General features: G+C 43.7%; 1 protein-coding gene across 3 annotated transcripts in view; it reads left to right on the top strand.

The window, feature by feature from the left end:
• RHOT1 (ras homolog family member T1) overlaps positions 1–14118 on the top strand; it is a 671689-nt gene that overhangs the window by 642804 nt on the left and 14767 nt on the right. The window contains exon 20 of one of the 3 annotated variants that reach the window (XM_086930894.1): positions 10612–10755. The exons of the other annotated variants lie outside the window; for them this stretch is intronic. Within the exon in view, the coding sequence (XP_086787020.1) occupies positions 10612–10755 (144 nt within the window). The remainder of the gene's footprint in view (positions 1–10611; positions 10756–14118) is intronic. 3 annotated transcript variants of the gene reach the window in all.

The raw sequence follows: 14118 nt of genomic DNA on the forward strand, positions 1-14118 counted from the left end.
AGTCTGCTGCGGTGGTGGTGGTGGGGGTGGTGGTAAGGACGTATGTGATTGTTGTCTCAGTTAAATAATTTGCTCTTGACAATAATGTTACAAATGGTGTAGTTTATATATTAAGAGTGTTTCCCACTTTCTTATAAAAATTTTGAACGAGAGGCATTTCATTAAATGTTGGCGGTTTCAAAGAAAAATATACCAGATTTTTGGGTGGTGGGGGAAAGAGGAAGGTGGTGGGCTGGGGTGCTGGGAGGAGGCCCCCCTCCATGTACTTTGCAGGGGGGCCCCTTCAAGTTTTGTAACGTCACTGGTAGGTCATCTTCCCTGGATTCTTTTGTTCATAACGTGCACCGTTCACAACTCCTAGCATCGTGGTTATTGCCCCATCTAGATTTATTTGCATTTGTCTGTAGGATCTCGTATCTGAATTTCAGAAACAAAGATTTTGCTATTGGGGGTCGTACTTCATCTATAAATGATTCAAAATGTGCTACATCTTTAAAAAGAAGGAATCTTGATGTTAATGTTCCCATACCAGAACTATGTAACACATTATCATTGATGTGGGCCCAGAAGGATGACTTTAACACCTTTCTACACGCCGCAGTCAGTTGTGATGGCTCATCCCAAAAGTGAGACAGGCCTATCTTCTTCATCCACAGTGCCACGTGTTTAAGCCTTGGGAAATCCTTAATTCGGTCCATTTTCATGATCTCCTCCAGACCTTCTTTATAGTTTAATAAGTCTGGTGTTGACTAAATCCTCACCCAGAATAGGAGGGGATGTTATAGAGCATGGTTATCTGTTCGTTTAATGTTAAGATCTAAAACAACTGGAATCAAATGTGTCCTGCTTGGAAGCCTTAACAACTTCCGGAAGAAGTTGTTTTTCCCAATTCAAAATTCTTTTTACAATGTGGCCCCCAAATTTCTGCTCCATATAGGGCCGCTGATTGGGCTTTAAATTTAAAAACCTCAAAGGCTGGGGACACCGCTTTAGAGATACTTGCCCCATGCTTCCTGAAAATGGGGGTTGAGTTTTGAAGCAAAATTATCCTATTTTTTTCCAGTTGTGGCTTCCAGGTCAGTTTTGTATCCAATGTGATGCCTAGGTAGTTAAAACTTTGTACATATTCCAATCTCTGGTCATTTAACATTAAGTTCTCTTTAAGGGATCTATGTGGGGTTATTGACATGTATTTAGTTTTGGTGGAATTTATTTCAAGGCCTTCCTCATTACAGTACATATAAAAGGAATCCATTAAACATTGCAGTCCCCTAGGGGTATGCAAGATTAAAATAGTATCAACGGCAAATAATAGTGCTGGCACTACTTCGCCTCCCAGCTTAGGTGAATCATTATTGCAACCTTTCAGGTGTTTGGGAATGTCATTTACATAAAGAGAAAACAGAGTGGGTGCCAACACGCACCCTTGGCATACTCCCCTTCTCACTGGTATTGCCTTTGTAAGTTTTCCCTGGGCCCCATCTTACTTTGGCAAAGTTTCCATTGTGGAGCCTTATTATCTGCACGAGCAATTCGACTGGTACTCTAAACATTTCAGTGAGTCCCACAACCTGTTCCGGGGTATCAAGTCGAATGCTGCCTTTAGATCCACGAAGGCAATATACAAACTGCCTTTCCTTATATTTTTGTACTTCCAACATATGCACATGAATCTAAACACTTGATCAATTGTACTAGTTTTTTTCCTAAACCCAGCTTGGTATCTCAACAATAGTTTGGCCTCTTCAATCCACTCCATTAATCTACTTAAAATATGCCTAGCAAAAATATTTTGTGTGATATCAATCAAACTGATAGGGCGATAATTCGCTGGATCATACCGATTTGCCCTTTTTTGTTTCAGGTTTTGGTGCAAACTCAACTATTGCATTGCTAAGAGAATTTATATATGGTCCCCACACTTCTATATCATGTTTTATTAAGTCTTGGGGGATTTTATCAGGACCAGGGACCTGCCCCATTCAGATCAATGACCTTTTAAATACCCAGTTCTGGGAATAACACAATTACATTTTTTGTAACAATGGTACAATGCAGTACTTACCTATTTAGGTTGATATAGTTACCGCTTCTGTCCGGGGCTATTTTAGCCAAAGGTATGTACGCTAACCCAACCTGAAGAAGAGAAGAGGTGAACTCGGAGAGGGAGAAAAAGAGGCAAAGTTCGGATGTACGTTGGTCAGAGAGTGGCAGGCAGAGGGCGTCAGTTTGCTCAAACAGCGGTGCCGACATGGCTAAGAGCATACCTTTGTGAAGGGGTGCTCGTAGGAGAGTTGTGTTCAGAGTGGAGACAGGCAAACTAATGTTGTATCATTGTGTTATTTCAAAGCAAACAATGTGTGGAGTTATGACATGCCAAAACACCACCCGTGTGGCCAGAGCTCTAAGCTGGGCGTTAGACTACAACACCTCCAAATGCAGACTCATAGAGGAACCCTGGGGTGCTGCGCCTGGAAGGACCAGTAATTGCTTGTGCGCGCCGTTAGGGAAGGAAGAACCAAACGGAACTTCTGAGGCAACTCTGTGTTAGCATGTGCGTGCCCTGGCAGTGGACAATGGGTTGTGGGTGCATCCGTACAGATAGATTGCCCCGAGGTGGAGCAGTGGGATGGCGGACTCGCAGTACTTGTCGCTTGTCTGGAAGGGCATAGTAAGGCGTGTGGAGCACACAGATAGCAAGGTAACTGGCTAAGCTTTGTTAAGGATGTTCCAATTCAGCAATATTGACTTCATCACTATGTTTGAGAGAGAACTAAAGGTGTTGACTCACACCAACCTTGTTTGTATGGGTCTGTTGGCTGGATTGTCCAATAGGGCGTCGCTGTTGATATTTATTGCGCATTTAGCTTATATCTTGACTGAGGCCTTAGGGTAGTGTCTGTCAAGAAGGTTATTTCTTAGGATCTGGGCATGTTCTTTGTATTTGTCAGTGCTGAAACAGTTATGCCGCAGCCTAAAAAGTTGGCTGAAGGGAAGATTCCCATGCAGCAATTTGGAGTGATAGCTTTCGTAGTGAAGTAAGGCATTTCGGGCCATAGGTTTGGTGTATAATTTGCTTTCCAACTGGCCACCTGATGGATAAATGTTGAGGTCCAGGAAAGCAAAGTTTTTCTTTGCTATATTCACATGTGAACCTGAGATGGTCATTACAGGTGTTGAGCCAACTGTAAAAAGTGTTAAGGGTCGTCTTATCGCCTCTCCAGACCACAAACATGTAATTGATGTATCTCTTCCAGAGACAAATGTGGGTCTGGAAGAGAGTAGTGGATGATAAGGCGACCTCCTCCTCAAACACGTGCATAAAAGGTTTTGCCAGAATTGACGCAAAGGTACTCCCCATTGATGTGCCAGACACCTGGAGATAGAGTTGTGTCTCAAAGAGGAAGAAGTTCTCTTTCGTTGCCATGGTGGCACATCTCATGATGAATGGAATAGGTGTAATGGTATCTGGCGGATGTATATTCAAGAGGTGTTCGATTGTGGCCAGAGTCTGGTCCTGAGGGATGCACGTATATAGTGACTCTAAGTCAAAAGACACAAGGTAGTCTGTTTTTGTATCAAATTCTATCCCTCAGAGTAACTTAAGGACGTCCTTTGTGTCCTGCAAGTATGTTGGCATCAATCGGACTAAAGGGCGTATGAAGTTGTCCACAAACTGTGATAATGGCTCCAAAACGGATCTAATTCCTGAGATGATGGGTCTCCCAGGTGGTGGTCTCTGGGGTTTGGGGATTTTTGTTAGAACATAAAAATACGGAGTCACCGGTTCTTTGGTACAGAGGAATTTGGCTTCTTTCTGCTGATCCATCCATTTTCCACAGAAACATAACACCCAATGGCATTTGCCATCTCTACAAGGTCACTATCCCTGTGGGTCGTGTTCAGTCTGTGCTCAGTCATGCCACCAAAAAAATAGATATTGGCACCACCAGACCATGGGAGCTAAAGCACCACACAAATTGCAATAGTGAGCAAGTCATTTACCTTATCACTTGGCCCTGCGGACTATGTGGGAATGCCTACACGCAAAATCTGCATTCACGAACATAAGAGCACCATTAGATGTTCCAAACAAAACACGCGACTGACCAAACATTTTTTCGAGATGCACCATCAGGCAGACTTACTAACATGGACAGTGTTGGGCAAACCCAACTTTGGCGCCTTAACACCTGACCTCACCCAGCGACCCCTAAGGGTAGAGCAGCGTTGGGTCTTTAGGCTGAATACATCCAATGCGGGACTCATTGATGATATCCCATGGCTCGCCCTGACCTAGTACACCACTGCTCCATTGCGATCGACCGCGCATGCAAGCTTCATTATACCTTGTCACTGGGCCCCTGGCATAAGCCTTGTTTCCTGTTTCTTACCCATGCGGCTAGTATATTTACCACCTCTACCTTCTTGAAACAGGCACCTCTACTTGACTTCGCACCCCCGAGAGCACCTCCTGGCAGTTCTACACACGTCTGCTCAATCCACTCCACAGCCTAAGCTGACTGTTTCGTGACGCACTGTGTGATCCCCTTGGAGCCTCACGCCTAACATCGGCTCTAACTGTGTATTGGCACCATTTTCCAGCTGGCTCCCTCTGGACCAGCCCACTCCTTTGAGTATATTCCCTAGTTCATTGCTCCTCGCCGCTATGTCTGCGAGTGTCCGACTACCATTCCTATAGTTCCCACTGACCTTGCGTCATCATGCCCAAGATGGAACTACGATTCCCTAGGTGAGCAATCTCTAAACTACAATTCCCAAGTGTCCCGGTCCGTCTGAACAGAAATTGACGCGCAGCTAAATACGGCATGTTCAATCTCACAGCATATCCTGCCGGCTGGATGCACGCCCAAAAGACCTCGCTACATCTGAGCTGTAAGTTACTCCAGGACCACTGCCCCGGTAGCGCGACTACCTCAGCCTGGCTCGGACCACGACCCGAACCCCTTAGGCAGCTTTCTGTGCCTCGGACTCCCTCACAGGGGTTCTCTTGCCTCGTATACTCTTGTTTGTCAGTTTAGGCTCCCACAAAGGGTAGCCGGTTACCTTGCTATCTTTGTGCTCCACAAGCCTTACTATGCCCCCCAGACCCGCGACAAGTACCGCGAGTCCGCCATCCAACGGTTCCACCTTGGGTCAACCTATCTGTACGGATGCACCCACAACCCGTTGTCCACTGCCAGGGCAAGCGCGTGCTAACACAGGGTTGCCTCAGAAATTTTGTTTGGTTCTTCCTTCCCTAACGGCGCGCACAAGCTATTACTTGTCCTTCCAGGCGCAGCCCCTCAGGGTTTCTCTATGAGTCTGCCTTTGAGAGTGTTGTAGTCTAACTCCCAGCTTAGACCCCTGGCCACATGGGTTTTGTCTCACTGTAGGTCCTAGCGGTGAACTCACTGAACACACAAATTTCTGGTTCTGTATATATCACAGTTTTTACAATTTCTTTTATACATTCACTAGTTGCAGTAGCTGTCTCTCTGATCCTGATGAAGGCCAAGATACTCTGATAGGTCACCAAAGGCCGAAACATGTTGATCTTGTTAATATAGCTGTCGTGAATTCTGACAGTCTCATTATCAGCTCATTGTTTTTAATCCTATCACAGGATAACTTAATAAAGTTTCTGATAACTAGCTCTGTAGGGGTACACATTCACGCTAGCACTGCACATCACATGTATTCACACACCACGCTCACATAGGGTTCTTAGTACAACCCATGTGCTCAAATTGAAAAAACATTCCTGAGCTCCTCCCTCGATGAGAGGGGGTTGTAGCCCGCACCAAGACCAGGTTCTTGATGGAAGGAGGCACCCTTATGATGAAACATGACACCTCAGGTGTGTGGGGAACCGTCCTTAAAAAGGGTAACCTTCCCTGCTCTTCTCTGTCCCTTCTAGTGTTTGCTATATGTGTTCCACATACTCAGCAGACTTATACTCATAACCTCTGGGCTCTTTGTGTGTTGACTTAGTGTATGTTCCCATGGAATTGAAAATACTTTGTAATGCAAATTTTAATTTATCATTTGCATATTTCAGTCATGTATCAGTTATCCATACACAGACTGTTACTGTTCTTTAAAATAAAAAATTACTAGATGATGCAAAAAAGTAATTTGGTTTTAAAGAGACATTTTAATAACAGCTCGGTCTTCCAAAAGCTCATGTCTTAAAAAGAAAGTAAGTGCTATTTAGTTGATTGCTCTAAGAAGTCAACAATCCCCATACCACTTTAGATAGAGAGATAACACTAGATGTCCCAACCTCCATTTGGACATTGCGATACGCAGCCATTTCTTATCTTGCACTCCTTGGTTGACCCTTTACCAGATCTCGATCACCATTGTGGTTTCAGTTGTATCTTTCAAAGCATGCTGCCTTATATTTGCACTGAGCTACCTAAACCTGAATGAAGTTATGTCTTATTTGCTTCACCTGGCTGACACAGAGTGACATTTGATTCCTGAAAGACTTGCCTCACAGCCATAAGAACTTATAGTCTTTTAGCCTTCCCTATAGTCAATGAGGCCATCAAAAGTAAAATACCAGACCTAACACCTCTGTTTCCTTTGGTTGGGCATGCCACAGCCAATACTTAATCATGCCTACTACCTCTCGCGGGAGTACAGACCATCAACCAGGACTCTCCAGCCACCTCTGTCCTGGGCTTTTCTTTCAATCTGACTCCCATGCAGTTCAACCTCGAGGCCTCGGTTATAAGTGTTTCTTGGACTTCCTCTGTTCCTTTTCCAGGTCAGGGCCTGCCCGCTGATGTTTGATGCAGGCTTGTGGAGGTTGTGACCTATTCAGCCCCAGCGTCTTTTCACGATTTCTGAATGAGCAGGGAGTTGAAATGTCTGATGCCTAGGTAGTACAAAAGGGGGTGGTGGTGATGGACGGAGCATCTGAACCAATCAAACACTTACACCCAGTCAACAGATCTGGGTTTAATCCATCACCGTTCTTTAGCCCACTCTGCCACCCCAGTTCAGATATGGCCATATGCAAATCAGTCTGACCCTGTGCCTCATGGGAACAGTCCAGCCCGAACTGCCAAGCCATGCCTTCCCTGGACCGGAAACAAGCTTCCGATGACCGGTTTCTGGCATTTCAGCCGTCTTCAGCCCGGCTTGCTTGAATCCAGTGGCAAAGTGAGCAAGGGACTCACGTCTGAACATACCCTGCCAACTTATGGCGAACAAAGCGGTACAAAAGGGGGTGGTGATGGACGGAGCATCTGAACCAATCAAACACTCACACCCAGTCAATAGATCTGGGTTTAATCCATCACCGTTCTTTAGCCCACTCTGCCACCCCAGTTCAGACATGGCCATATGCAAATCAGTCTGACCCTGTGCCTCATGGGAACAGTCCAGCCCGAACTGCCAAGCCATGCCTTCCCTGGACCGGACACAAGCTTCCGAGGACCGGTTTCTGGCATTTCAGCCGTCTTCAGCCCGGCTTGCTTGAATCCAGTGGCAAAGTGAGCAAGGGACTCGCGTCTGAACATACCCTGCCAACTTATGGCGAACAAAGCGGTACAAAAGGGGGTGGTGATGGACGGAGCATCTGAACCAATCAAACACTCACACCCAGTCAACAGATCTGGGTTTAATCCATCACCGTTCTTTAGCCCACTCTGCCACCCCTGTTCAAACAAGCTTACCAGGATGCTTGTTTCCGGTCCAGGGAAGACATGACTTGGCAGTTCGGGCTGGACTGTTGAGTGTTTGATTTGCTCAAACGCTCCGTCCATCATCCCCTTTTGTATCGCGTGATGCCCTACGTAGCTGTGTCTTGTGGTGTTTGGCCAGCGGGTTTGGAGGATTTCCCTCAGGCAGATGTTGATGACATTCCACAGTCACTGGGACCTAAACTTAGTATTAGCCAGGTTGATGCATAAGCCATCTTAACAAGTGGTCTCAAGTGATCTGAAACTTTTTTCATGTAAGACTTCTTTCTTGGTGGTCCGATTATTATCCAGCTAAAAAAGTGAGCCGGAAGCGCTTTGTGCCTCGTATCGTTTCTTCCTTTTACATATGAGTGAGGTGGAAGTGCTTCTCTGTACTGTCGAAATTCCAACTAAACAGAGAAATGATTCTCCTCAGCCGAAAGCATTCCACAATCTTGAGGTCTAGCACTCGTTCTGCTTTTCTTTTGCCAGAACCAGAAACCATTTTACTACTGGCTAATTCTGGCTTTTAGGGGCAATGATGCTTGTTGAGTCATTGGTGTATCTTCCCAACGGAAGCACATAGCAAGTCTAACATAGTATATTGGATTGTCTCCTGAATTGTCATTGTTTCCTGACCGAAATATAAATACAAGGCTAACTTTAAGATGTGTACTTGATATCAGAGCTAGGGTATGGCTAGGGCATCACTAGAACGAGAATGTACGTATGCAGGTGGCAACAGAGTTGAGCACAAATGTACTGTTGAACGCTTTGCAAACATAAAGAGAATGTTTGCATAGCCATACATTAGTAGCTTTAAGGAGGTTACACGTTGTCAATTTAAAATCTAGATTCTGTTGCCATGATATGAAACACACAAAAAATTATTTTGTAACTCTCCTGCCACATTAGATTTGAAAGAGATTATTTCAGCTGTCGCAAAAATCTAATGCAATTTTTAGAGAGGGGCAATAGGGTAAGCTTCCTTCAGCACTTGGCTGAACACTGGCATTCAGTATGTGTTGAGTTTTGTCATCACACTAAGGTATATGACCCTTTCATTTAGTCCACATCAGGAAGTGACTGTTTGTTTATTTTACTTCTATTTATCATACTGTAAAACTACCTTTATTCAAACGTTTTGTGTGGTGCAGCTTGTGGTGTCTCAGGAAAACATCACCTTTTCAGCTTCTGAGGCAGCAGTTGAAAGGAACCGTGCCCATGTAAATATTAAGTTGTGCAATTAGCCAAGACGTTTTGATTTGCAGTAACATGATATGATAATATACTTCTTACTTAAAGGTGCTTTCATCCAGCCCTCTCCATCCATTGACCAGTTGTTTTGTCAATCATAAGTTTCTTCCACCCACTTCAGTAAGGCATGGGGCAGTGGGGCAGACAACTGGGCTAACTGGACTGTGGGGGACGGCATTCTGCTCTTTCACAAGGAGCACACCCACACTCCAAGTAGTTCCCGCTAGTGCCTTTGATTACTAGGGCAGCCTTGCATTTTGGAACTCCATAACATATTTTAGCTTTAAGCCATTTAAGATTCACGAGGGCCCAGCAGTTCTCCAACAATAAACTTTTATAAAATACAAGCATAGACAAAGCGAGAGAAGCTAGCAGCCAGCATCAGACCTATTGAGTTTGCCATTGTCTGTTTCCTTTATGCGAATGCCATCGAAAAATACTGTAGTTCAAGTATCCCTGGTTACTGTGCAATCTGGTGCGCTGTCAGTTTTGTAAATGTGGTTTTACTTAGTGTTTGATTGTTATATGGCAATATGTCTGTAAGGCAGACTATTCAGAAGGCTCTTTTGACTTGAGTCTTTTTCGGCATCGTCTATTGGACGCATTTGAAAGCAGTAAGGCAGTAGGAAAGTGTAGTCCATTTTCGTTCTCACACTTTCATCAGGAGGCCCTAGCCGCACTGTTGGCAGGGGATCTAATTTACCCAAGAGACTCTGCCCACAACCGTGGAACTAGGATGTAATGAACATGCAGGCAACTTAATTTACTTTAGTTCCCATTGATGTGTTTGTAAAGTGCACATCCCAAAATGAGGAGTAATTTGGCATTGGTATTTAATTGCACATCCGTGTCTGTACTTTTGTCTGGGTGAACATGAGTGCATGTTTATATGTTTCCAGCGTGCCTGAAATATTGGTATCTGTGGCTCTGTGTTCTCAGTTTTCCTGTTGTATCTGACTGTACGTGCCCTGTCACAAAGCCAGGCCTATTGCTTTTGGCATTGCTTCTTTCTATGCGTCCCCCACAATGTTAAACAGTTTTGTGCTTTGTCGGAGCCTTAGGGTTAATTCAGTAGTTTGCACAAAAAACGAATTCTTTTTTGTTTTCTGGAAGAAAGTGCCTGAGGCCGTGCACTTTCTATGATTTAGCCAAGAGAGTGCATGCTCTTAAGTCATACTGTGTCAAAATGGGTCTTGTTCATTGAAAGAATAAACTGCTTCAGCGGGGGTCAGAAGCACTGCCTCTCGTCATAGGCTTTTGGTGGACGTGGTTCATCCCAGAGATTTTGTCTCTAGACGGGAATTCTCGAGTGTGTGTTGTGCTGATGCTCAACTTACTCTTAGTGGATTCATACACTTCTTTAATGATCCACAGCTTAAATTACTCTCCAACAGGGAGAGGTGAGTGTATAGTTTTAACAAAGCAAGAAAATACATGGACACATAAATACATTTACAATCAAAGTTAACAATTATTGATCACATTCCAAATTAATGAACACTCCAGAAATATGTCAACTGATCATACACGCTGTATGTGAAACATGTCTTGTAAAAAGGATAAGGCTGGAAGTTAGATGTGGGGTGTAACTGCGCCAGCGTTTAATCGTCTGCTATTTTGAGCCATCATATGACCAGTATACTGTGCATGTGTACAAAAGGTTAAGGCATGGTGTAGACGAACTGGGCGCCATGCTCTTGGCAGACGAGGAGAGCAGTATTACTCAACAAGTTCACGCCGTCCACCTCATCGAAGATTCTGTCTTCATGGAGTCCTCTCTTGAGCCACATGTACTAAACCACAGGTAACCATCTTCAAATTACAAAGTCGCAATTGTTGACCATGAGAAAATAAAAACACCTTAGGCAATATTCAGAGAGGTGCCATTTTCAAAAATATGTTTTGTGGTTTTGTATTCACAAAAAGTATCTTTAGAACTTTAAGCTGTTTATATAATGTTTTGTTAACAAATATTTGTAGACATGGCCCTTACAGCAACATCAAAGGCTTCTCTGTAGGGAGGTGTACATCTAGATTATGAAGCAAGCCTTCTTGATAATCAAATTATGTACTGATGTAAATTGGTTATAGCAGGTTGTGTGCCGTGTAGAACCGTACTGTTGACATTCCTTCGACTCTTGAGTACTAATCCTGTCACTTGGTAGCTTTGCTAGTAACACACCACAAGTTGAGACAGGATCATGTTTATTTCTCTGTGAAAGTAACCTACAATCGTGTGTATGTAAGCATTCTGCTTGTGCACTGTTGTCCCGCACCAAAAACAAAAGAGAGAGCAATTAAATAAGAGTAACTTTGATCAGATAGTAAGCTGTCCTACTTGAGTATGTGTTGGTGGCATTTAACTGGGCATGCTCACAAGGTACTTACAAAGCTTGGGAGGCCGTAGCTTCTGTGTTTCCCCACCTCATATCCATTTCACTGTCTTTCGTATCCTGATATCAGCAATTGTTTGTTTCTAATTGTTGCTAATCTTTGTGTTTTCAGTGTCTTGTGCTTGGATTGCTTTTCAGCATTGTTAATGCCTGTATACCAGGCACTTTCATAATTGGTATTGCTCTTGGAACAGTATTAGTCACTTGCTAATGACAAGTCTGTTTTCTAAATGGGACATACGTGGAAAACGATTGTATGTAACAGAACTGGAATTGATAAAACTGATGGGACTGAGATTTTGATCAATACCTTATCACTATCGATCTAAACCCCCGATCTGGTCGACTGAACCTTTATTGCCTGTCATTGAGAAATAAAGTGGATCTTTACCAAGTTAGTTCCCCCAGTAAAGGACTCTGCTTCAAAGGATCACAAACAACTTCTAGCTTTCAAAGGTTTATTATAAGTTGTAAGTACAAGCATCTCAAGATGAGATTCACCAAATACACGGGCCCAACTACATACACGTGTTCTCTGAAAGCCCTCAGTCGAACAACGGAAACTATCAATACCAGTTCTAAAAACAATAGTGCCGTTAGCATAGACACGTATTGAAATCTATCGCTCATTACAGGCGGAAGGAAAATACAGGTTAGGCTTTCCCTACCCTGCACTAGATGGTATCCCTACTTAACCAAGTCTCAACCTATCAAAAGGTGTCAGCAGTGAATGACTCCCAAAGGAAGTCACCCACTCTCGAACTCTGGGTGAAAACCTATAGTTCTCCAGTCATGACCCCTCTCTGCCTACCCATCCGCTCTCTCTTGGGTCCTCAGGCGTCTGCTCCAACTCCACCCAGGGGTGCTGTCCCTAATACAAAAACACATCAACATTTCGGACGCCCCTCGTGAGACGCCCCTCACGTGGTGTAGCTTCTGGCTGTTTCCATGATGAGGCCCTGCGGTTAGAGTCGACCTTGCTTCTCAGACGCTTCTCCGGCCCGCTGATACCCCTTAAACATTCCGGAACCCTCCTACATGTCTGGTCCATTTCAAGAACAAGTTTCTATTCATTATTTTAATACTTGAATACCCCCTTTTCTCTTCCAGACAGACATTTGGAGCCAAGTCCCAAATCTTATGGTTTTCCACCTGCGTCACAACATTCCCCTTTCCAGACTAATACGTGTAAATCAACATTTAAAGCTTGCCAGCCCTACAATAGTTTTATAATATTCGACTTCTTCTTTTAATTGTCAGCATGTTAATACTCTTACTCTACTGATTAAGTAAACACATCTGTAAATCAAAAACCTACTCATTAATTCTAAACATTAGTGCAATCCACATTGTATATTTCAGTCGCCTTCCCCCTCCCGCCTTGCTCAGGCCCTGAGGCCTACCACGTTCTACGTTTCCGTATGCCATCTTACATTTTGACAACTGCACAACATAGATTCAAGAATATTCACGTTGAATAAAATCACATAGTATCACATATTGTGAATTAATAAAAGAACTCACATCTATATAATATAGTCCTTCTAAATAATATAATGTAATCATAACATGAGTGCGGTCCAAGAAATGAAAAGGTATACCAATCTGATTCCTTCTGTCATGGCCATGCATGAGGCCTGTCTCTTTCTGTGCTCATAGCACGCCATCTTCCTATTAGCAGCTACATTTAACATGGACCATGATTAATCACATCTAATAAAGTTATACATTGCACTCATGTCTTCATTAGTTCCACTTCTATATGCATTCTCTAAGTTAACTACATAATTTCAGAATATAGATGTAGTTACTATCAGCACTCATGGCATTTCTCTTCATGAATTGTGCTTACTACGTGTAAGTGTGATGCATTTCTACATTTTGGTCAGTTTGCGCTCTCTCAGTTCCCCCCTTTGATGACCTCTCGGGGTCATCATTAACATTTAAACTGCAGTGATGGCTAGCATAACTCGCTTCTGTGTTTCCAAAGCCCTCAGACTTCGGTATTGACTATCTTGTATGGCAGCCAATCTCTGCAGCTGTTTATTCCGAGCTCTCTCTGACCTTTTTGATCTGTACCATTTGAATACCCTCACCAATCCCCATAACACAATCCCACAGATCAATATTATGATGATAGGTTTCAGTATTTTCCACACAAAGCTTTTGCCTAAGGTGGTGAGCCAACCTCCTGCGTCACTTATCCCCTGGCCCACCTTTTCCCAGACATTTTCTCTGCTCAAGTCTTCGATCTCCTTGTGAATATCAGTTATGTTTCTAATAACTTTTTCAAGGGGTTTTGAATTGTCTGGAATGTAGGTGCAACATTCCTGGACCTTCAAAGCCTTACAGACTCCGCCCTCCTTTGCTAATAGGACATCTAAGGCAAGACGGTTCTGAAGAACCATAGCCCTTATCGATTGCATCTCTCCTTCTACCAGCGTTAAGGACTGAGCAGTACTGGCAGACAACCTGTCGACGACTGTTGCGAGCCGTCTAATTTTAACATCATTAAGGGCTAATCCCAGCAGTGGGAACACAGCTCCAAAGACATCTCCAACCATTTCTGCACTCACATCCCTCCTACCTCTCGATGATGTCTTGCCCTCAATGATCTCTAAGTCTTGGGCATGATATATTTTAGGGAAGATAATTGCCAAGTAACATGAGCCATACCAATTATCAGGTAGCTTCACGTAGGCATTTCTTCCACATACGAAATATACATTTGGAATTGCTTGCATTCCCTTCAGGAAGTCCTTTGTGTAGTACTC

Source organism: Lissotriton vulgaris, chromosome 7 (genome assembly GCF_964263255.1).
Source record: "Lissotriton vulgaris chromosome 7, aLisVul1.2, whole genome shotgun sequence".
Lineage (NCBI taxonomy): Eukaryota > Metazoa > Chordata > Amphibia > Caudata > Salamandridae > Lissotriton > Lissotriton vulgaris.